Below are 22,911 nucleotides of genomic sequence, written 5' to 3'. Positions count from 1 at the left end.
AAAATTTTGGGCGGTGATCCCCCCCCCCCCCCCGTGAATTCATTTACTCATAACGAGATTACTCGTGATATGAAAACGTTCAATAATATCGCCACTTGTACTTGAAGATATAAACTTTGTTAAGTTCTTGGCAGCATGAGATGTTTGAAAGAGAACCCTAGCTAAAGAAAAAGCAGGTTTTTAATTTAATAGTATGTAACCTTGCAATTTAAAAATATCTGTTATAAAAGAAGCAGATTCCTTTGCATTTCGAAACAGCTCTCGAGAGGTGCAGCCCCTCATTCGCGATTTATGTGTGTTAGAGGATAAAATTGCCTGTTCCACTCTTGTAAGATCCTACGCAGATCGTAGACTTACCGTCGACCGGGCAAGAAAATGATCTGCAAACCCTTTTGGTCGAACGATGAGTAAAAAGGAATTAAAAATTGCAATGTCGCAATTATCGTTCTCTCTCTCTCTCTTGTCGAGTATTTAAATTTAGAAATTATTCGAGAGATTCTATTTTTATACGGATATACCGCAGAAAAATATCTAATTATATAGGTTTCTTTTTTCTATAACAATCGTTAATTATTAATTTTAATTAAAAATACTTTTATTCCATTTTTTTTTCTTTATTTGCTTCGTAATGATATAATGTTATTAATATTTTGTGGTTATATATAATTAACATTATTACTATTATTATTATCATCGCATGTGGAAACTCGTAGTATTATCGTCGCCCTCGTGAAAACAATCAGACGAATTGAAGAAGGCACGCGCGATCTCATCGTTCTCCAAAAGTTGTATTTATCCAACTGCCTCTCGACCTCCTCCCCTTACGTTTCTGACCCTCGAGCACTGGCGTGTGTCCACATGAGATACATGGCTAATGAGGCCTTGCATTCCATGCATCTCGGAAAATTTATATTTCTCGTTTTTAAGAAAATGAAGAAAATTGTATATTATTACAATTGCAATATATTATAGTGCAATTATTTCCTTTAAGATAAGCTGAAAATACCCTTTAAGGTCCTTTAGGTGACTGTGTCGGTATCTAATTATGTATTGATTCATTTCCCATTAATTGCTAATTTATTAATTTCAAGCCACACTATTTAGAGGGCTTCGAAATATTATTTACTTAATTTTATTTCCCAATAAATTACTATTTACACTTGTTGCATCTCATAACAGATTTTGTTACACGATGTAGTTGGAATTTTTGAAAAATTCAATATAGGGTAGTAACAGACCCTGCGGCGGTGTTCGAGGAGCAGTCGGCAGCACGCGTGTTGACAACAATGCGAACTCCTAGCTCGCAAATGTCACAACGTGCGTAGACCTGAATTTTTGTAACTCTCTTATATTTATGCAGAATGTATACACTCTATTTTACGACGAATAAAACATCGAAAGCAAATCAACCGCTCTACTTTCCTGTGTGTTTTTGCGAAAAGCCGTGCGTCGTTACTCTCTAAATGTGTCCTGTTATTCTCTACTTATGACGAGCATCGCTTGTCGAAATAAAATTTACTCGCTGCTGAGGACTGAGAGAACGTTACATTTTTTTCGTGCGTCTGAAAACTTCGTCCTTCAGTATTTTATCTGTGAACGAGAAGTGATAGTGTTTGAAGTCAAATTGGAATTGCACATTTCCGCACGCAACGAGTCGCGTAAAAGACTTATCATTGTGAAGTAACATATGCCGTCTTCAGGTTTTCTGTGAAATTTCCATGTTTTAAAAGTCAAAGTGGCCTAACTTCTTATACGAATCTTATGTAAAGGTATATACTGGATGAATTACGCAACGTGATCAGCTTAGTTTATTCTGTTGTTAATGGACCGCTTGAAAATTGTTTTGTCTATATATATAGCTTGTAAGGCTATAGGAGACAAAAAAATTGATTGACATATTATTAACATTTAATTGACATTTTATTGGCGTAAGATATATTTGAATTTAATGCCACACATCATTTGTAAAATTGTATTTTAATTTACACATATATACTGCGTGTTTACAAGATTAGGAAAGGAATGTGTCTGTGATAAATTTTTTATTTTGTCTGTGACAAAATAACAAGAGGAAGAAATTTTTGTTCATTGAAATCACACAAAATGTTCACATATATTGTGAATCGCTTAATTTTACAAGTCTAAATAATATAAAGGAAATAAACAAAATATAAAGAAATGTTTCAGACAAAAGTTGTAGGACTTGGAGGGGATATACGTTGGCGAGACTAAGGATTAGGGTTGAGATTCGATTGAAATTTAACCAATCAGAGCAAGATTCACTAAATTCAAGTTTAGTGAATCTTGCTTCGATTGGCCAAATTTTAAGCCAATCTCAATTGCAATCCACAGTCTGATACGGGGTTTGAGGATGCGTTGGCCAAGTTTGCCGGATATACCGATTGGCTTCGCTCTCGCTCTCGCTTTGCGCGAGATGACTCACGCGACGGTCGGCGCGGACGGAGCGCGCTCAATGTGTGCGTAAGAGGAAGCCGCGTGGAGAGGGTACCGTTCTAGGCGAGTGCTAGCTCAAAATCGTAGCCTTGCTGTGACAGTACATACAGTGGCACCGGCGGCGATCGGCGCGGACTGTCGCGTTCAATCGCAGTGGGTTAGCCGACTGCCACGTAATTTACACTCGCTGACGCGTCGCAGTCATGTCGTGCAAGGAGAATGCCGCTGCTCCGCCGGGTAAAAAGTTAATGACAGTGAGTGTTCACGTTTAATAACATACCGCTTTCGCTGTGCCGCTAATGAGCCACCTCGTGAGAATGTGTCCGGCACGAGACACTCCGTTCGACAGGTCCCCTATGATTCGTTCAGCTCACCAGTTTTCCGTTACCGTAAATCTCCTCATGTGACATGTACGAACGCTAGAAGTGCGAATACCAGCACGGTGTATCTCATCTTTTTTGCAGTATCGTAAAAAAAATCTGCTGCGCTGCATGGCAGTGCAGATTAGATGTAGATACACACGCAAACTAATCCACACATCATACACATGCGCGCAATCTCCTCTCTCTCTCTCTCTCTCTCTCCTTCCTCTCTTTTTTTTCGCTGTTATGTGCAATATTGTATTATCATTCTTATATCACGATGATCTTTGAATCATAGGTAAAAATATTGTTATAAAATGAAACGGTATTGAAATAATAGGAAGAGATACGCGTGTTCTTTGTAGGCTTTTTTAATATTTAAGACTTTTTTTTTTTTGTTTTGACGCATGGTGGACCACAAGTCAGGCAAAATGGGACAAAATTAAAGAGATCATGTTAAAATAATGATATATATATTTATTTTCTTTTGTATATTTAAAATATATACATGGTGTCCATAAAGAAAGTAATACCTCTTCGTATTTTTTTCCTGTTTTAGATAGAAGCGGTTTTGGGCATTCTTCATGGTCCCGAGGCGCTAGTCTTTTGGGGTCATGTAGGGATCGCAACCCTTCCCAGAGGTGAGGGAATGGGGGGGTAACTTTCAGAAAAATTCCTTAACACCTTTCAAAAATGCAAACCGTTTGCATAGGTCAGAGAATATTAGGAGATACTGTCTGATCATTTCAGGAGAATTCTTTTAAAGGAGGTAATTGTGTGTGAATTTCCCGTTCATCGCTAAACAATGATAAGGAAGACTTTTAGTAGATGTTCAATTTTAATTAGAACAAAAGAGAATGGTGTCACTAAGAAACTGCCCTTTTATTTAACACTATTAAATCTAGCTATAAAGACAGAAATAAAAATTGTCAGAGTATATTTCTTTTTTGTTCTCGGTTATACATTTATATATAAAATACATGTGAAAATTATATAATTAGAATGTTTCAAATATTGTTTGTTGTAATATCCATATTTTGTATGTCTCTTATGTCAGTACTGAAATAATTTTGTCCCATTTTGATTTGGGTTTGGCCCACTGTACGATTCCTCTGCCTTGATCTTAATCCAAATTTACTATTTACCAACATTATTGAAGACTTTGGATTATATTAATGTGCCTGATTTTACTAATTCATTGTGTGTGTGCGTATGTGTGTGTGTGTGTGTGTGTGTACACATTCTCGGCGGCACCTTTTTCCTTTTTGCAACGATGAGTGTGAATTTGTTATCCGAAAATTAATACAACGTTTGTTTCAGACATGCACAAACGTATCAGAGCAGGCGCATCACGTGTCACGGGCAAAGCGAGGCCAGGCGATCGGCAGCATCCGCGGCTTCCGCGGTTGCACGGTGTGGCTGACAGGCCTGTCGGGTGCCGGGAAAACTTCCATCTCGTTCCAAATGGAGGCGATCCTGGTGAACCATGGGATCCCCGCGTACGGCCTGGACGGTGACAACGTGCGCAGCGGTCTAAATCGAAATCTGTCCTTCAGCAAGCAGGACCGTAAGGAGAACATCCGCAGGGTGGCGGAAGTGGCGAAACTCTTCGCCGACAGTGGGCAAATTTGCCTCTGCAGTTTCGTGTCTCCCTTCGAGGAGGATCGGCAAATGGCTAGACAAATTCACAGGTAGAGATTGATTTAGATAAATGATAAAGAAGGGGGGGGAGGAGACAAACTGCTGATTTTAGAGCTGATAAGAACCGACAGGGGCAGATACTCTTGCTTCGTATCATTATATTCAATCTTCTAATAAAGCTAAACTCTTTTAACATTTAGTTTAGGTCTTCGTTAACCAAAGTGCGACGTAGACATGATAACTAATGTTATAGCAAATTCGATTAGCTGCGCTACAGCGGGGCTGGTATATGCTGAAAGCTGCTGTATTGGAAATTACTGAAGGCGCAGTTATCTAGGCAATCTAGGCTGTTTATTCAGCCAAACAGGTTTTGTAACGTCACCGGATATATCGATATATATATATATCGGATATATCGATATATATATATCGGATATATCGATATATATATATATATATATATCGGATAGACTACTCAATTTGTTACATATTCAGATTTCAAAATTATGGAACTATTATATTTCTTTCAAGGAAAAACGTCGCAAGAAACTACGTATCATTTCTTGCCTGTGACGTTACAAAACCTGTTATATATATATATATATATATATATATACCACGTAGAATCGCAAAATGTGATCGCTTACTTAAACGGCCGTGATAGTTGAGATAGCTGGAAAACAACCCATTACCATAACTGGTAACGTCGTATTAGACAGTTTACCGCATATTTTGCAGGCTTCGAGATTACGAAACTAATGTTTTTCAAATAACTGAGAAATGAGGCTATAGCCGTAAAAAACATTACTGCTAGTCGTTTCTCACGTTTGACGTTTTAAACCAGTATGACTGTCGAGAGATAGCCGAGCCTTGGATAAGGTTTACAAATATTTCGGGCGATTAAGCAATGACGATGATTAGCTGTTAATTACCGCATATATATTTCCTTCTTCTCCTTGACCTGCTCTGTTATATTCTACTTTGTCTCATTGGAAGATATCTGATCTGCAGGGAGGCCGACTTGCCGTTCTACGAGGTGTTTGTCGACACGCCCTTGCAAGTGTGCGAGGCTCGCGACACCAAGGGCCTGTACAAGAAGGCCCGCGAAGGCACCATCAAGGGCTTCACCGGCATCGATCAGATGTACGAGCGACCGGTGCAGCCTGATCTGGTGGTCAGGACGGAGAACTGCACCCCCGAGGAGTCCGCCTTGGCTGTGATCGAGTTTCTCGAGAATAACCACATAATTCCACAGCTGGAGAAGCCCTCGGCGCCGATCCGAGAGCTCTTCGTGTCACATTCCAGACTGGCCGCTACGAAAGCGGAAGCGGAGACTCTTCAGAGCGTAGAGATCGGTGAGCTCGACGTCCAATGGGTGCAGGTTTTGGCGGAAGGGTGGGCGGCGCCTTTAACGGGATTCATGAGGGAGCATCAGTACCTGCAGGTGCACGATTTTACTTCCTCCTTTTGAACCGTAGATCTATCTTTTTCTCTCGCATCGTCCTGGATCGTCGTCTTCCGGCTTCATCGTTACTTTATCGTCAACCATATCATTTAAGGCCCAACACTTGCGATGCCTGCTGGAGGGCGGCAAAGAGATGAACCAATCGGTGCCGATCGTGCTAGCCATCAGCACGGCAGACAAGGACCGTCTGGAGGGCTCGTTCGCCGTGACCTTGAGGTACCAAGGCAAGGCCCTGGCGATCTTGCGAAGACCAGACTTCTACTTCCATCGGAAAGAGGAGCGCTGCTGCTGGCAGTTCGGCACGAATAACTTGGCGCATCCTTACGTCAAAATGATTCACAATTCCGGCGACTGGTTGATGGGCGGCGACCTCGAGGTGCTCGAGAGGATCCGTTGGCACGACGGCCTCGACAAATACCGGCTCACGCCCAACGAGATCCGCATGAAGTGCCGGAAGATGCGGGCCGATGCGGTATTCGCTTTCCAACTGAGGAACCCTATACATAACGGCCACGCGCTGCTGATGCAGGTTTGTCGGATTTTTCATTCTAATTCTAACACAAGGCTTCCTCCCTCTTCAACTTCTCTCTTCTCTTCTTATATCTTTCATATTAATCAATTAATACCTGTTTATATAATCGCATGTTATATTATATGTAGGGTGATTCAACAAGTTATTGACAAACTTAAGGAACGTATAGAAGAGTCGGAATAGAGCAACTTTCGTTCAGGAACCCGTGGTCTCCGAAGTAATCCTGATATCTTTTACGAACCTCCAAAATCTAAAAATCTAAATATATATATATATATCTTCTAGGAGTTCTAGGATTAAATGTATTCTGCTGTATCTGTTGCAAAGGATACGAGGAAACGCTTGCTAGAAGAGAGGGGTTTCAAAAATCCCGTGTTGCTGCTACATCCGCTGGGCGGTTGGACCAAGGACGACGACGTGCCACTTTACACCAGGATCCTCCAGCACAAGGCCGTCCTAGATGAAGGTGTGTTGGACTCCAATTCCACGCTGCTGGCCATCTTCCCCAGTCCGATGATGTATGCTGGGCCGATTGAGGTGCGGAGCGCTTCATAACTGTGTCGACACATGCCGCGTCTCTACATTCGTTGAATTAACACGATAACGGACGCGATGGTTCCGCAGGTGCAATGGCACGCGAAGGCCAGGATGAACGCCGGCGCGAACTTCTACATCGTCGGCAGAGATCCGGCGGGTATTCCACACCCCGACAAGGACGCTACTCCCGACGGCAACCTTTACGACCCCACTCACGGGGCCCGTGTGCTCTCCATGGCCCGGGGTCTCCACAGCCTCGAGATAATTCCTTTTCGCGTGGCCGCTTACGACAGCAGACACGCCAAGATGGCTTTCTTCGAGCCCGAGAGGAAGCAGGATTTCGAGTTCATTTCAGGCACCAAGATGCGAGGTAAGTTTCGATCGCGAATATCTTCCAAGCTCAGTCGGTCGCTGTCTTACTATCTAATTTATTTTATAATTAATTAACAGCTCTAATTAATCTATAATTCTTACCTAATATAATTCTATTATTTATTCTCACTTAATTTATTCCAATTTCTGTCAATCCTCCTTAATTCATCCGTCTAATTGATCTAATGATTAGCGCGGTAATTATTATAAACCAATCGATTGTTTGTAGGATTGGCGAAAGCTGGCCAAGATCCGCCGGACGGTTTCATGTCGCCCAAGGCGTGGCAAGTGCTCGCCGAATATTACCAAAGTCTTGATACAAAATGAACTAAATAGGTAGAAGCGTTAATTAAAATTAAAAGATTGTTAGAAATTATCTTCAAGAATATATGAGCACACTGGGCACACTGGGCTTCAAAACGGTTTCAAAATACTTTTTTCTTCGATGCAGTTCGGGATACAGCGGAATGGTCTAACGAAAGAATTCTAATCTCTGGGAATTAATCGAAAGCAAGTTCTCGATTTGCATAAAAGAAAAAATATGCAAACCGGTTTTGAATTTAGCGTACAGAAAGTGAGACACATGAAACTCGATATCTTCGTAAGTTGATAAAGTGAACGGACTTGTGGCCGTCTGACGTTCCTGAGGCATGATGTGTACCGAAATGAGCCAAAAATTCCCCAATATTTGAACAGTCAAATTCTCTCCCACCCTTTTGAGTGTTCAACACTCCAAAACTGGGCGGGTTTGGGTTTGAAAATCTCCGATCTCTTCTACCAAAATAACAGCCGTGCAACTACAAGCCTACGTACATTGTATTTCTGCAGTCTCGAACTTTTTAAATTATTTTTTATTGCTGCTCGTTATTTACTAGAGACCACTTCCTCTTTTGTATACATCACCCTGTATATCCACGACGATTACACAGTGTGTAAAATAGAGTTTCACCTTGTACAAATGAAGATCGCAGAGTTTAATATTTTCTATGTAGGTAGAAATAAAAAGGAATTATGTGTATATATATACACACATATACATATGCATATTATAATAATATATATTATAATAATGAAAATTATAAATAAAATATACATGTACGTGTAAAAAAATTGTAAAGTCTGTAAGAGCCACACCACTGGATTTCAAGTGTGACAATTAAATCTTGCGAGAGGTGTTTCGTGTGTGTAAGCGTCACGCGCCGAAGCCTTCTTCCGGGTCTTGACGTCGCTGTGTTCCCGTACGACGTCGGATCCTTTTCCTTCGTGACTTACCGATTATTTTTATCAATATCGATATCACTTGTTAGCATTTGTAGAATATACATAGTTTATTCGAGTACTCTTGCCGCTTTGTTTAATGTTACTAAACAGCTATTCGCGACAAGCAATCGCCAAAAGTCAATTCTTAAGCGACGATATGGATATGAAAACAATCTTCTGTATTACAATGGAGAAATAAATTCTAATTTTAAACGAATTGCATAATCTAAGGAATTCTCTCTACAATTCTTCCGATAACCGAGAGCGCTGCATGCCGTGGCAACAGTTTAATATAATCATTACGAATCCTTCAACTTTCGATTCGGATGATTTATGTTAACCGTATAGGCTAGTATCCTCAAGACTTCCGAAAGAGGCCACGACCTTGGCTTGTGTAACGGTAGAAATTGAGGAGTCGCAGTATGTAATGACATTTTTATTAAAAGGAACTCTGCTCTATATACGGATGAAAGAATTCGCTATTGTGAAATAATGTGTTACATGGAGTAGATATCCTTATACATACTTCGTACTTTAGAGGAAAAAAGTGAAACGAAAAAGTAGTAAGAAAAATTGTAGGGAAATAATTGCAATCGTATGGGGGAAGACGAGAAAGAAAACAATTGCGAAAGAAGTACAGCGGGAAGTGCAAACTTTGCACACGCGCGCGTGAGTGTGTGTATAATGACGATGTTAGTCCATTGTGTTCAAGTACAATTGCGTAAACACGATGATAGGTTCGTTTTCTATTTCTGCATTAACCGCATTAATTCAAGAAGTGTGCACTGAAGCGTCTTCTACTCCAGAACTGGCGTCGTTTTCTATTCCAGTACAGCGGAATTCAGCGCCCTCGAATAAGAGTGCGCGAAGAAACATTAAGTAGCCTGTATTGCTGTATGGCAATTATTATTCTTAAATTATCGTACTTTCACTCCAATATTCACGATACACGTATGGATACGTGCGAAATAATACACCTAAATAGCCAAAGTTATCGCTTCTATTTTATAGGTTTAGGTAAGTTTTCGTCAGACACTTATTTTACAGTAACCAAAGCAAAGAGTCAAACAGTAAGTATGAAAGTAAGAGCTTTCCTAGACACCGAGGAGATTTCACAATATTTATATTTCAATATAGAGCATTTATAACATTCAGATGTACAAGTTAGAAGCCAGCTGCTGCTGAAAATGATAATTGTTCGATTCTACAGCTGCAAGGTAGCGCGTCATGTTATTTTTACACTAAAGCATTCTTCATTCTTCGGCTGCACGCTTACACTCGTCGGTTCTGGCTTGCGTTATTTCAGTTCTAGTGCAGTCCCGGTGCAGGAATAGAAGACAAACCTAACGTTCGCAAGGACGATAATAATAATAATAATAATAATAATAATGCGCAGAGTAACTTATGTAATACACAACATAGACGCATACACACATATACGCACGCACGCACGCACGCATGCATGCATATACACTTTGCTCACCGATTTCAACAAAATAGCTTATTCACTATTACACTATGCTACAAAATAAGTGTTAAAAGCCCCGTCAGTTCTTTGTATTTAATAATCATGACACTTCATTTCCTTTCTCCTTCACATTCTTTACATTACGTAGCTTTTGCGATTAACCATTCTGAGCTTCTCTTATGATTAATTCTTATTATTTGGGACCGTTCTACCTCAATATAAAATGTTCCGTCGTTATATTTTAATGAGTGAGATATATACATTGTGATATATAATATATTGTATGATATAATGATGACCTATGTTTCCATGATTAGATAAAGTAATCGCTTGAAGGCCTAAACGTTTGACCACATAAAAAGAATATTCAAAGATCTGAAGCAAAAGTTGACGGATTTCATGATAAAAGGATTTTCAGCAGAAACTCAAAGATTCTAAAAATGTAAAGGATCTGAGAATCTTAAAGACAAAAACCACCGTGAGCAGATTTGTTTCTTTTCAAATCCCATGCCACGAAAGATCCGGGTTAAAAGTACATTTATAACATAGGACAACCAGTGAGTTCATTTGACACAAGTGTAACGTATCCACCATCCTACCGTCCATGGAAACTACAATACCAGGAAATATATTTACTACTGAGTTATCAATTAAAAGTAAAATGAATCGCATTTCCGAGATACTTAGAGAATCGTAATATTTTAATTATTTAATTCTTCCTCTCTTGTTATAATTAATATATAAAATAAATCTCACAGCTATATTTAAAGACTCCTGAATATATACTGGAATTTCAATAGACCGGAGTGTTAAATTTATGTACACTACCGTCGTAAAGCTTAGGAACGCAGCTAAAAAATAATTATATACTTTTATAATGTTATCTAAATTTTTATATAATATACATATTATATGTGTGTGTGTGTGTGTATAAATTGTGTTTCATATGTGTATATATATTTACATACATTTACATTATATAATGTATGTGTAATTGTAGATACATATAAAACATAATTTATATATTTCTAATATAAAATATAATTAAAATTAAATGAAATTATTTATCATTAGATGATACTAATTTATGTAAAGTCTATTTTTTTTAATTTTGTGCCTATATGTTCCTAATATTTTAGACAGTAGTGTAACTTCCATTTCCGTTCGGAAGAAAAACTTTCATCTCTCCCGTGTTTGTATATACTTAGAGAACATAAACTAATTATCTCTTTATTTTACGTCCTTCCATACGCAGATGTAAAATTGTCTATTCTGTTATTTTATTTGTAATTCGTTACTCCTTTGTTACTTCGTCTTCCAATTTTTTATTCATACAAGTCCATACTGTGGTATTTGCGATATTTAATTATATTTTTACATGCTTTTCATATATATATATATATATTTATTTATTTATATATATAAAAATGTAAGTTTTGTTATTCTATTTTTTTTAGTTTGTTAGTTTTTGTTTCAGAATCTACCATAATTTCATTCTTTCTCGTACGTCTCCATATCGACATTCACGTTATAAGCTTCGTATTCGCACTATCTAGAACCACTGGAAATACTTAGGCAATCGAAAGAATTCATGCGATTTTTTATATCGAAAGCGAAGCACAAAGAGGATTGAAAAAAATGCTTATGAAATCAATGTGAAGTCGCTAATACTACCCAAGCTTCATAGGCAATTGTATCCTTCCTCATTCCTTTCCTCATTGTGTTACTCGTTTTGAACCTCCTTTCATTCTTCCATTCGTGGAATCTTAAGTTTAGTCATGTATCAACGCTCGTTGACGGTTACATCTTCTTTATTCACTGACCAGTTTAACCACTGAGTTCCCACTCATGGGAAAATGTCGCGAGAATGAAGTCAAATTACAAGAAAGAAGACCTCAAGCTCGTTAGAATATTATAATTTTAGCCAATATTACAATTCTTATATATACTGATGAAAGACGAGTTGAGCGTTCAGTGGGGTATACCGACTGTTCTAAATATATCACTGACCGCTCAATTCTTGCGAAATTCGCGTTTTATCCGTGGCTGAACTCCAGCGGAAAGTCCAATTCTTTCTTCTAAGCATTACATACCTCCGTCTGATCTGTAATTTGCAACACAGATTCGAGAGCCACGATATGCAATATTTACTTACAGTGTTGGTATTTTCACTGCTTACCCACTCGACGGTGAGGTAGAGATCATATTTTCACCGAAACAGACGTCATTCTAAACGCGTGCAAATGTTTCTGACCGCTGCGCAACGAAACTTCACGTAGGATTTCCCATCGAATTTCGACGCGAATTATAGATCTTTCCGAACAAACACACGATAAAATTGTTCATGACGTGGCCGTCGCACGTAAATATTAATCATTCGACGTCGATTGCAGTACGCGTCAATTGTTGTACATGATGGACGCGGTGGCGAGGTTAACCTCGGCGTTGGCGTCCGTGAGATCGGGTAGCGACAGCATCACCGGTATTACTTGAATTTTCCCAGAGTCATCCTGCTGCTGCAGATGCACGACGGCGGCGGTAGCGCCGCCGGCAGTCGCCGAATGCAAGATATCGCCCGTTATTATTTCGTCCTCGGTTATCATATCCGCGGCCTCTATATTGTCGGCGGTTACCTCTTCCGTGTACACACTAGGGTCCTCCATGTTCATGATCACCTCGGTGGCCTCTGAAGCCTCCCTCGACGTTTCTTCGTATTCCTACGGGAGAGCAGGTGTGGTGAAAATATTATAAGAATATTAAAGGCATCGAGTGAAACGCAGAATGCTATGAATGCGGAAATGTTGCGGAAGAAATAGTCGGAAAATACGGGGAATGGAAATGCGAGACCACAAACTCCTTACTTTTCGGCACGTTCGGAAAAACACAAGCACAAACGCGGTCGTTATCGCACAATTATTTTTTTGTATATCGCTGTCTCGTTTGTCGTTACGTTATCTTACATTACACTACCCTTCGACAATTTGTTTTGAGAGAATGGCAAACACCGATCGACCGATCTAAGATATTCACCTGCTCGTACACCTGTTCGTATTCTCCCGAGATGTGCTGCTCTTCGAACTTCACTATGTGTTGTTCCTCAAACTCCACAAGCTGTTCCTCTTTGAATACTTCGTTCTGCTGCTGTTCTTCAAATTGTTCCTCGGTCACACATTCGGCGACACCTTCGGCGTCCGTCTTAATAACGATTGGGTTCTTCATGATTTCCACTTCCTGCTCGGACGCCGAAGACTGATCTTCGCGCGGCTTCGTCTTGATATTCCTACCGGGCACGATGCGCTTGAATCCGGCACCGCCGAGGCTCTCGTGGCGACGTTCGTGCTTGTTCTTGTCGCCGAGATACTTGAAACGCTGCCGGCATACGCTGCACGCGTAAGGCCGTTCGTTGGTGTGCGTGCGCTCGTGGCACACCAAAGCGCTCACCTGTTTGCAACGCCACGGACAATACCTGGGAGAAGGTGGAAAGGCAAGTTTGAGACATTGAACGGCGCTCAAGTTCATCTTATTTCTTTACTTCTTTTTTTCTTTTTTTCCTTTTAAGACCGATAAAGCTATTATTGTTATTACCATTATCATCATCATTATTACAGGCAGCGTAACTTCCTTTCTTCAAAATTCAATAAAATGCATTTTATGAGGCAGATATTTTTTTAATCGTCACATTTCCAGTATCTTGGAAAGAACTGACCCAAGAAAGAATTGATTTCCGGTCCGGGCCCAACGTGGCTACATTAAAGTGATTTCTGAAGGCACGCTGGGTTGCAATCACCGAATCGCCGTTAGAAAAGTACACTTCTACGGCAAACACACCGTTCCAACGCATGATGGCGACTGACAGAGGGGTAAACAAAACTTTAGGATCCCCTCTCTCAAATGAGACCACTAACGCCCCTCTACGGCCGTTCTTTTAAAGGCGGGCATTTCAAATAAGGAAGTTACGCTGCCGCACCCTGTACTCTTCGTTTGCTTTCGGTTCAACTTGATTTGACGGGCATATGACGGACATCAGCGAATTATATTACATGTTTTAAATATTACGGCTTTTTGTATTTTCGGTTGTGTCGTTGTGTTAAAATGAAGTCGGTTTGATCATTGATGTTATCGTCATTGTCACTATTTTCACATTTCATACGGGTCGTTTCATTGGCTTTGGAGCATCTGAGGATGAGACTTAAGACGTTCTTAAATATAAGAACGGACTAGGAACGAGTACCGGATACTCGTGAAACTTCCGGAAGTTGTCGACACTGAAAGAATTGATTTCGAAAGTATACCTGCATTGCAGCGGCCGCTCGTCGCTGTGTCGGTTCTGATGATGTTTGATCAGCTGGATCTTGGTTTTCAGAGTGAAACCGCAGACTTCGCAAGTGTAGGGCCTCTCCTCCGAGTGCGAGATCATGTGCGTCTTCAACCTCAGCTGGTTGACGAAACGTTTCGTGCAATGTGGGCATTCCAGGGTGCCTTCCAGGCGATTATGCGTGACCATCATATGATGACGCAGACGTACCTGACACAAAAGAGAACGACATATCACAGGGTTCTGTAAGTTCGAGGAATTTTAGAGAACCGGAAATCTTCGAGTGTTTGTGGCTACGATGGAAATTCGAGAGAAATCTTGGAGGATCCTCGGAGTTCTCACAATACACGAAATTGTCCCTTACTTCCGACGTGAATGTATCTCCGCAATCGGCGCACTTCATCGGATCCTTCTCCATGTGCGTTTTCTTGATATGCGTGCGCAGGATCATCTCCGTTTTAAATGTCTTGTTGCAATGGTAACAGGAAACCCGCTTTTTCTCAGGCAGGCCGGACTCGTCACGAACAATTCCTGCGAGAGAAAGAATAATTACATTTATTGGACCACCATAACGAGAAAAATCACATACAGGGTGTCCGAAATTGTCGATACATTCGTGGTACATGGGTAGAACGGGCTGAACTGAACGGGAGAGTCATGTGCCACTTGGAGAAATTCGCGACGGTAAATTAACGATAAAAATCAGCCGTCGTCCGCTGCTTGCTGGGCACAGAGCTGGCAGATAGTGGGACGCGGGATACCATCATCACATAACTGATTCTCATTGTTGCTAGGACATCCCAAGAAGTTCATCATTTTCCTTTCGAACTGGTAATCATCTTTGTACGTGCCTACAGAGTCCAGTCTGCTTCGCACCGGCGCTCATTAGCTTATACAGAATAATGAATTCCTCGCTAACCATTGAGAATTTTGTAAAATAGCACCTAACTTTTCTGTTCGTCTCTCAACCTGTTCTACCTGCAGCCAGCCTGCACACCACGAATGTGCCGAACATTTTCCGACACCCTGAATATAATTGTCAAATTAACAGTGATTACACTTTGAAAATCCTAAGGACTCTTACGTGCGACTTTACCTGGCATAGATTCTTTATGAATATGCGACATATGCCATTCTAGAGACCTGGTCGATATCATCGATCTGTTGCAAATATGACATGTGTACTGTCTGCCGTCCTTGTGCACCCTGTTCCTGTGTATCACCAATGTCGAGTGATTCGGGAACTTCTCCCCGCAAACTTGACAGGAGCACTCCTTCAGCCCTCGGCTGTCCGTCTTCTGGTGCACCCTCATGTGCAGCCTCAATCCGTCCCTTCTGTTGAAACCTACCCCGCACGTGTCGCAACGATACTGCCTCTGGTCCTCGTGAATTCTCACGTGCTGCTTCAGCGTCGAGCTGTTCTTGAACATCTTGTCGCAATGCGGACACTGAATGCTGTACGCTTTGTGGGTGTGCATGTGCTTCGACAGGCTGTAAAATGGCACTAGCTTCCTGCACACCGGGCACTCGCGCTTGTTGCCCACCGGCTGGTGCTTCCTGATACGGTGATGCCGCAGACTGGCCGGATTCTTGAAATCCGCGCCGCAATCCTCGCAGAGGAAAGCCCTCAAGGTCGTGTGCACCGACTTCAGGTGGAAGCTGAGCTTCTGCTTGAAGGCGAATTTCTTCGGGCACTTCGGGCACTGATAGATCTTCTCTAAAATCGTGTGCTGAGTCTTCCGGTGCTGGTCCAGGGTGCCTTGGTGCTTGAACCGCTCCCCGCAGATCTCGCACAGCTGACCGTAGAGATTATCCACGTGCTTCTGCTCGTGCCGACGCTTCCTTCCTCGAGTGTCCATCAGCATGTCGCAGTACTTGCAAATCAGCTTCTTCAGGCAGGCTATGTTGTGATTCCTCTTGGCCTTGTTGGTCGTGAATTCCTCACCGCAGTCCTCGCAGTAGTGCATTATGCGGTAATCGTGAGCCTTAAGGTGGTCCTCGAAGACTTCGCGAGCGGAGAACATTTCCGGGCAGTAGTCGCACTCGAAGTAATATTCCTCGGGGAGAGGATCGGCCGGCAATGAAGTGTCGATGAGGTCGGGCAGAGCGTCGCGAGGCCTGAGAACGCTGTGACGATCCTCGTACAGAGTGATGATATCCTCGTCTTTGAGACGCGTGATGATAATCTTGCGCTGCTTCAGATACTCTTGGAATTCCTATAGCAAAAAAGATCGTACGATCGAAGCAGACACGGGAGCGGCCAAAGACAGTGAGAAAAGTGGGTTTCGTTCTTGAAAAAATCAGGAAATAGGGAATCAGTTAGAAACAAAACAAAAAAAAAAGAACAAAGTCTTTTCCAAATAATGTGTATTATTAATTGCATCGACCAAATTGTTTGTACAGCCAATAAAAAGCCAATGAAATAAGAGGTAAAAGGTATATGTATCTCAAATTACACTTACACACTGTATTTTTAGTATTTCAATTGTCAGTTAGATTTTCGTACAGTCAATGAAAATCGGCACGGCAGCCGACGTGTGTTTACGCACAGCTCTCTGTTACTTTCTATCTTCATCTTTACCTGCAGATTCTGGTTCTCTTTGCCCAAGATTCTCGCCAACCTGTCCAAATCTGCCTCTTTGCAGGACTGCTCCAGCTCTCTTTGCAGGCTTTCCTTCTTCCTGTTTGTTTCTTCCGGTTGTAATTTCGGTGCCTTCATATTCGGCTTTTCCGTGTTCACTTCCTCCACATTCATCTCCTCTTCCTTCAATTCTTCATTTATATTCATTCTTTCTTCTTCTTTCACTATCCCTTCTAGCTGAACAAAATTTGACTTAACTGGAGAACTCTCTTTCTGCGACTCCTTTCGGCTTTCGTTCAGGGAGAAGATCATCGCCGACTGATCACCGAGAATCTTCTCGCGCTTCCGCTTGTATTCTTCAATTTGTTCCTCGATTATTTGCTCGCGCGCATCCGGTTTTCGCGAATAATCCTTCAACAAGGTCTCGTGGCGTTTAAAAAAACGCTCGACGGACTTGGTCTCAGCGGATGTACGTTCTGCTTGCTTGTCCATCTTTTTTACCTGTTACACATTTAAAAATCATGAAATATATACATTTGTAAAATAAAAAATATAACTTGAAAAAAAAAAAACAGCAATATACATAGAAAGAGAGTGCTGATCGTAGTAAATTTACGCAGCTGATATTTTTTGTCAGAAAGCATCAAAAGATCTTACTTACTACTGTGTTTTTTTATATCTATAAAATGTTAATATAAAAACGTAAGATATTTCTCTCTAAAATATCTTACGTTTATCTCTCTTCTCTTCTCTCGAAATTTATGTTATTTTTGAGTATTTGGCAAACTAACTTTCACCAGGAGTATCTCGTTCGGTTTGGCACCTTTCACGGTCACGTACATAACTCCATCCTCCTCGGGGGCGTTGTTCACGCTCAGAGGGTTGTTTAAGTCCAGTTTCTGAACCTTCGCCGCCGTCTCTCCTCCGCTACTTCCCGACTCTCCCTCCAAATTTGTCCTCGCCGGCATTAGCAGCCTTTTCTTCAATATATTCGGCTGCCCTGGCTCTCTTGAACCTTCTTCTTCCTCTCCTTCGGCGCAGACAGGCACTACTTGGGTAGGCGCCAGTACTGGAGTAGTGGCGGCTATCGCTTCTTCAGCGGTTCCCTCCAGCCGCACATACGATTTCAGCGCCATATCGTATTTATAAACGGCTGGTGATTCTTCTTGCTGGACTTCTTCGACCTGTACATCCTGCTCTTGGAAATCATCTTCCGGATCTTCCGGATCGAACTCCTCGATGGAGTCGTCATCATCCTCCTCGTCGTCATCGCCCACCACCTCTACCACTTCCTCGAAAATCCCGATGGCCTCTTGTTCCTCTGTCGACTCCTTTGTGTCATCCTGCAGCGAAAAAATAGCGGAGACTGGTTCTTCATCTTTCTGACTTGTGGGAGAAGGTTCGTCTTCGTTTATAGGCGACGACGTAAAAAGATTCTCCTCGGCTACAGAGGTTGCTGGTTGATAAGTATACAAAGTCATTAGTATATATTAATGACATAGTATTAGCATCTAAATAATCCGAATTTACTGAGACGGTAAATAATGAAAGAAAAAATAAAAATAAGGTTAAAACGATGAATTCAATTAAATAACACATACGATATAAAAATGCACGCTACCTATCCTTGATTCCGGCTCGTTCTCTTTCGTCGCCGTGGAAGGCTGTGTTGGTTCAGGATCATCGATCACCGGTTTTTTCGACATTGCTGCGTTATCGATCGTCGTTGTCAGGTTGACAAGAATTGACTTAAGCTTTACCTGTGCTTTTTTGATCTGCATAAAAAATTTGTAGCTCATCTTCAGGTCGCAGATGCAGTCCATGCACATCTGCGTGGACAAGTTGTCGTAAGGGTAGATGACTTCCAGATGTCGCATTTGCTGGCTCAATCGCATTTGGTTGCCCCGCTCGCTGAAGATGTCCACCTGCAACACAATCGGTCGATATGATGTTGGACAATTCGTGTCTTTTCTCTTTCTACAACGTAGAGCATCAAGATCGAATTAGATGTCACGAAAGGAAAATCAGTAACAACTGGCAATAATTACATCACTACATGTCTTGATGCATCAAATAATTCTTTCATATATACAAAAATTCTTTGGCTTTCATTAGTTTGTCTTGTCTTTGCTGATTACATTTAAGAATCATCTCGTCCTTTTTTTATTTATACAAAACAGAATTTCTTTACCAATAAATAATCGTAATGAACAAATTGACAAGTAAAAGAAATAGTTACGACAGTAAAAAGGAATCTTACCAAGGGCAGTTTCAAACCAGCACAGGTACGACAGTACTTCTTCAGCTCTCGCTTGGTCCTGTCAGAAATTGACACATTGCTGTGTAAGTTACTGTTACTCATAGAAATCTTCGTCAATTCACTCAGACTTTGAGCATCCTGCAGACGCACACGCGGTGCTATCTTCTTTAGTTCGTCAATGTCCTTAATCTGACCGATTTCACGTGTCAGCCGGGATTTCCCCCGGATGGGTACAGAGTTGACACTGACGTTGTAATCACCATCATCAGTAGAGTACGATTGTGAAGGTGTTGTTTGCGGGGACAGCAATAGAGCCTCGCTATAGTTGTGGTCACGCTTGTTCACCTCGTCGTTCGACATCCTCATGAGAATTTACACCTGTCTGGCATATGGGTTTTACACTTGCTGTCTTTTTACACGTATCTGTTCGATCACCAATTCTGACGAATAAGAAGAACAGTGACAATAAGAAGCTACCTAATATTACACATTTTTTTCTTGTCACATCCGTATCGTTTAAAACATCTGCAAGGAAGAAATAAAAAATGATAAATTATCTGCTGAAATAAGTGTGTAAATCTTGCAAATATTTTAAATCTTTAAATTACTTTTAAACCTTTGAACAAATCATCGATAGCACTTGAGACATATTCCTCACTCAAGTAAGCTCTCTAATCAATCACGTAAACATATATAAGCTCGGATTTATGCAGTGATATATCTTCAGCAGGCTTATCATTGTATAAAGTACATCATTTCTGCTGAAACTAGTTGAATTAACACTGCTACTGACAATTACAAGTCTCAGCGATAAGCAGAACCTCAACTACAAGAATGTCTGAGGTTGTGGATGAAATTTATGAGTTAAATTGACACATCTGTTACTGGGCATTCGTAAGGCCCTTATGAGTGCAGCTCCAGCTATAAAAATATATGATACTGCGAGTGAAGTTAATGTCCCATTGGGGGTCCCTGCCTTTAGTCCCAAATCTGTCAAATTGCCTTTTGTTTGTAAATTAATGTCGAGCTGGTGGTCTGAAAAAAATGCCACTTCAGAATGCGGTTTAATGGAAAGTTAAGGTTAGGTTCACAAAGTAAGGACGTTTTCTCGTACCGGGACAACAGAGAAATTAACCTCAAATGCGTCGACGACGACGCGGCCAGGTTTCGGCCCGCACCACCACGAAGACGGTAACTTGGTTGGAAAAGCGAATTGGTTGTGGATTTCTACAAAGACTTCGAACTTCATTAGAGCACGGTGCAGATGGCGCGTGTTAAGATGGCTGCCGTCAACAGCCACCGTGTTCTCGCCCGTTTGAGTCTTCTTCTTTATGGTCTAGAAACTCTGTATAGCCGGGACAAGCCCCCTAAAACTTCAAGGCACCTCTCGATAACAGCGAATGTATATATATAAAAAATGTGTGGTAGGCTCGGGCAGTTCACAACATCGTCCTATTGGTCAGTCTCGCTGGTGTCGCTCCGAACGATTTCTTTCAAATTTCAGTTCATCTTCAGATGTTCTATAGCCAATGAAACGATCCGTACAGTACCTAAAGATGTTCTTGAGATGAACTTGAGGCGATCTTGAGGCCCGGCAGAAGCCAAATATAAAATTTATAATTAATAAAACTACGGATTTGTCTGCTGCACTCAAGGTCCTACACTTGCGGCACTTTGAGTGCATCAGTGTCTGATTTTATTATTTTCGTTTATTGTAAATTTTTAGGGTTTTAATTGCAAAACTCTGTACAGGGCTAAATATGTTCGCAAGAAAGACTCCAAAAATAGTTTGATAAGCAAATATGATTCTCTGAGTTAAAATATGGGAAAGCGCAGGTAGAACGGAAAGTGTAGCCTAGCTGTACTTTTATACGATCGATATTTGGCTCGTGCCGGTTCTTTAGATATAACAAGTGGGTAACTTAGCGATAAAGGAAAGAAGATCCATCACTGGTTAAGCTGAAAAAACAGGCCTTTTGAATACCAGCCAAATTTATCCGGGCTTCCGCAATTAAAGATGGTAGTGTCTCATAGCGGTAGCTAATAGAAACTTTGGCCTTGCACGTGACACATGTTGGCAGGAGCAAAATGTACCGAGTAGTGCAGAAGTAATACGCATAAACACTTGTAAACCTTGTAATATGTCGGATGGATTCGTACACTCGGTGAAAGTGCCGAGAATTTACAAAATAACAGCCAATATCGTGCGTTGCGTCCAAGAGCAAGGAGCCAGTTTGAAGGGTCTCATTTATGAGAAAAAGCATCCTGTGAGTACATAGGATAAATAAATATAAAACGGTAATTGATGCGTGCGTGCGTGTGTGTGATGTGCATCTATATATACAGCGTGCAAAAGATACTTCGTTAATTTCAATGAAACTTGATCGAAGCGTTTTCTCCTACAGAATGTGTCGGGTATCTATGCTCTGTCAGTAAATACTTTGAAAGCCGGCCTCCAGTTGGATGTGCTCCTTGAGAAGACTCAGATTCTTACAGAACAGCCACGGTTGGACCCTTGGCTGACTCGAGTACTGATAACGGAACTGCTGTGGGGCAAAAAGCATCTGCATGGTCCATCTAAACCAATTCAAACCATCCTATCGTACGCAGATTTGTTGCAAAAGGAATTAGAGAATCTTGAGAGCACAAGATCCTCTGCGACACCTAGAAAAGGTAACATCGCCTCTTGGTTCACCAATAAAGCCTTTATGCTTGCAGAAATAAGAGAGAATCTGTAGCAGAAGCATCTCTTCATGGTACTGATTATCCACAACTGCAAGATATTGTCTAGTCGGCAGAGAAAGCAAAATAGGAAAGGAACGTTGAAGGATCGTGACAGATCCTGTCGTTCGCAGAATATTTCTTACATTAAGAACGATAAGAACATGAGTTTGCTAATTGTCCTGGGCACACTGTTGCTGTATAGCATTGCCATGTTCACATTGCCATTTGCCGCCTTCTTTGGTGTACGGCATTACATGAGAATAGAACTTCAAACAGATACTTTTACAACTAATTGCATCTCAGTGTTGGCTGCTGTGGTTACAGTGAACTTGATTATCTCCTGCTATGCCTATCAGGCTCTACATGAGACAGTTGAGGAAAAGGAGAATAATGAAGAGGAAAATAGGGTTGAGGCTAGGGAGAGTTTGAATAAAAAGGACCTTTAATAGTATTTGCTTTAATTTTGCATATGAAAATTTATATGCCATTTATAAAAGCAGCTTATTATAACTTGAATACATTTCTATATATATATATGATTCATTTCTATATAATTAATATGTGAAAAGGAAGAAGAAAAAAGACTAAGAGATAAATAGAATCCAAAGAGGATTGAATAAGATTTGATTTAGGATTACTTTCTTTGAGGAATTTTACAAAGCATTTATAATATAATTATGAATATACTTTTTTTTTTTATTATTTAAGCAAAGCATTTTTGTGCAATTTATAAATGAAAAGATTAAAAGAAGCGTATAAAAAGGCAAATGTATGTGTGTGTTGTGAAAAAACCTAATGTTTCAGAGTGATATTTCGCATTTCGTTAAAAATTCTTAAAAATTGTGGTTGGAAATGAATTTTTCTTACATAAAAACATTTAATAATGTATACATAATGTAAAATAATAATAAGTGAATAAATTCCCTTCGCAGGGAATAAG

General features: G+C 40.8%; 4 protein-coding genes across 7 annotated transcripts in view; 3 read left to right on the top strand and 1 right to left on the bottom strand.

Moving 5' to 3' along the window:
- Window positions 1-2,463: 2,463 nt before the first annotated feature.
- On the top strand, window positions 2,464-8,412 carry LOC106744290 (bifunctional 3'-phosphoadenosine 5'-phosphosulfate synthase-like). The gene is made up of 7 exons (XM_014618940.1): window positions 2,464-2,708; window positions 4,137-4,507; window positions 5,469-5,901; window positions 6,017-6,451; window positions 6,782-6,991; window positions 7,079-7,361; window positions 7,593-8,412. Exons 1-7 carry the CDS (start codon window positions 2,658-2,660, stop codon window positions 7,688-7,690), a joined length of 1,881 nt encoding a protein of 626 aa, XP_014474426.1. The 5' UTR covers window positions 2,464-2,657; the 3' UTR covers window positions 7,691-8,412.
- Window positions 8,413-11,552: 3,140 nt separating this feature from the next.
- On the bottom strand, window positions 11,553-20,566 carry LOC106744289 (zinc finger protein 252-like). Of its 4 annotated transcripts, XR_001374437.1 has the most exons (12): window positions 20,362-20,566; window positions 19,856-20,282; window positions 19,248-19,772; window positions 18,609-18,912; window positions 17,779-18,443; window positions 16,988-17,488; window positions 15,491-16,622; window positions 14,771-14,937; window positions 14,384-14,616; window positions 13,122-13,557; window positions 12,271-12,808; window positions 11,553-12,195 (listed from the first exon to the last, which is right to left on the bottom strand). XR_001374437.1 is itself a non-coding variant. In XM_014618937.1 (11 exons), the coding sequence occupies exons 3-11, from the start codon at window positions 19,611-19,613 to the stop codon at window positions 12,491-12,493; spliced, it is 4,122 nt and encodes a 1,373-aa protein (XP_014474423.1). In that variant the 5' UTR covers window positions 19,614-19,772; window positions 19,856-20,282; window positions 20,362-20,566; the 3' UTR covers window positions 11,553-12,490. The 4 variants fall into 4 exon arrangements, 3 of the variants coding, with proteins under 3 accessions (XP_014474423.1, XP_014474425.1, XP_014474424.1); XM_014618937.1 differs by having other exon boundaries at window positions 11,553-12,808; XM_014618939.1 differs by having other exon boundaries at window positions 11,553-12,808; window positions 15,503-16,622.
- A 494-nt stretch (window positions 20,567-21,060) lies between these two features.
- LOC106744301 (probable 28S rRNA (cytosine-C(5))-methyltransferase) overlaps window positions 21,061-22,911 on the top strand; it is a 4,620-nt gene continuing 2,769 nt past the window's right edge. The window contains exons 1-2 of the mRNA XM_014618959.1: window positions 21,061-21,514; window positions 21,653-21,920. Of these exons, the coding sequence (XP_014474445.1) occupies window positions 21,389-21,514; window positions 21,653-21,920 (394 nt within the window). The 5' untranslated portion in view covers window positions 21,061-21,388. The remainder of the gene's footprint in view (window positions 21,515-21,652; window positions 21,921-22,911) is intronic.
- Window positions 21,761-22,905, top strand: LOC106744302. Its single transcript, XM_014618960.1, has 2 exons — window positions 21,761-21,849; window positions 21,966-22,905. Exon 2 carries the CDS (start codon window positions 22,001-22,003, stop codon window positions 22,415-22,417), a length of 417 nt encoding a protein of 138 aa, XP_014474446.1. The 5' UTR covers window positions 21,761-21,849; window positions 21,966-22,000; the 3' UTR covers window positions 22,418-22,905.

The sequence above is a fragment of the Dinoponera quadriceps genome, unplaced genomic scaffold, assembly GCF_001313825.1.
Source record: "Dinoponera quadriceps isolate SergipeBrazil2010 unplaced genomic scaffold, ASM131382v1 scaffold707, whole genome shotgun sequence".
NCBI lineage: Eukaryota > Metazoa > Arthropoda > Insecta > Hymenoptera > Formicidae > Dinoponera > Dinoponera quadriceps.
The sequence above is the reverse complement of the archived record's forward strand: the minus strand, read 5'-3'. Positions and strand labels throughout refer to the sequence as shown.

What these genes read in the sequence shown, in the direction of transcription:
- LOC106744290 (XM_014618940.1), top strand. Translation starts at nt 2,658, where the DNA reads ATGTCGTGCAAGGAGAATGCCGCTGCTCCGCCGGGTAAAAAGTTAATG. An exon ending in CGGGTAAAAAGTTAATGACA is followed by an intron (nt 2,709 to 4,136) that starts GTGAGTGTTCAC and finishes CGTTTGTTTCAG; the next exon opens with ACATGCACAAACGTATCAGA. An exon ending in TTCAGGCACCAAGATGCGAG is followed by an intron (nt 7,362 to 7,592) that starts GTAAGTTTCGAT and finishes GATTGTTTGTAG; the next exon opens with GATTGGCGAAAGCTGGCCAA.
- LOC106744289 (XM_014618937.1), bottom strand. Translation starts at nt 19,613, where the DNA reads ATGAGGATGTCGAACGACGAGGTGAACAAGCGTGACCACAACTATAGC. An exon ending in CGAGCCGGAATCAAGGATAG is followed by an intron (nt 18,444 to 18,608) that starts GTAGCGTGCATT and finishes CTTATCAACCAG; the next exon opens with CAACCTCTGTAGCCGAGGAG. An exon ending in AAGAGAACCAGAATCTGCAG is followed by an intron (nt 16,623 to 16,987) that starts GTAAAGATGAAG and finishes TTTTTGCTATAG; the next exon opens with GAATTCCAAGAGTATCTGAA.
- LOC106744302 (XM_014618960.1), top strand. Translation starts at nt 22,001, where the DNA reads ATGGTACTGATTATCCACAACTGCAAGATATTGTCTAGTCGGCAGAGA.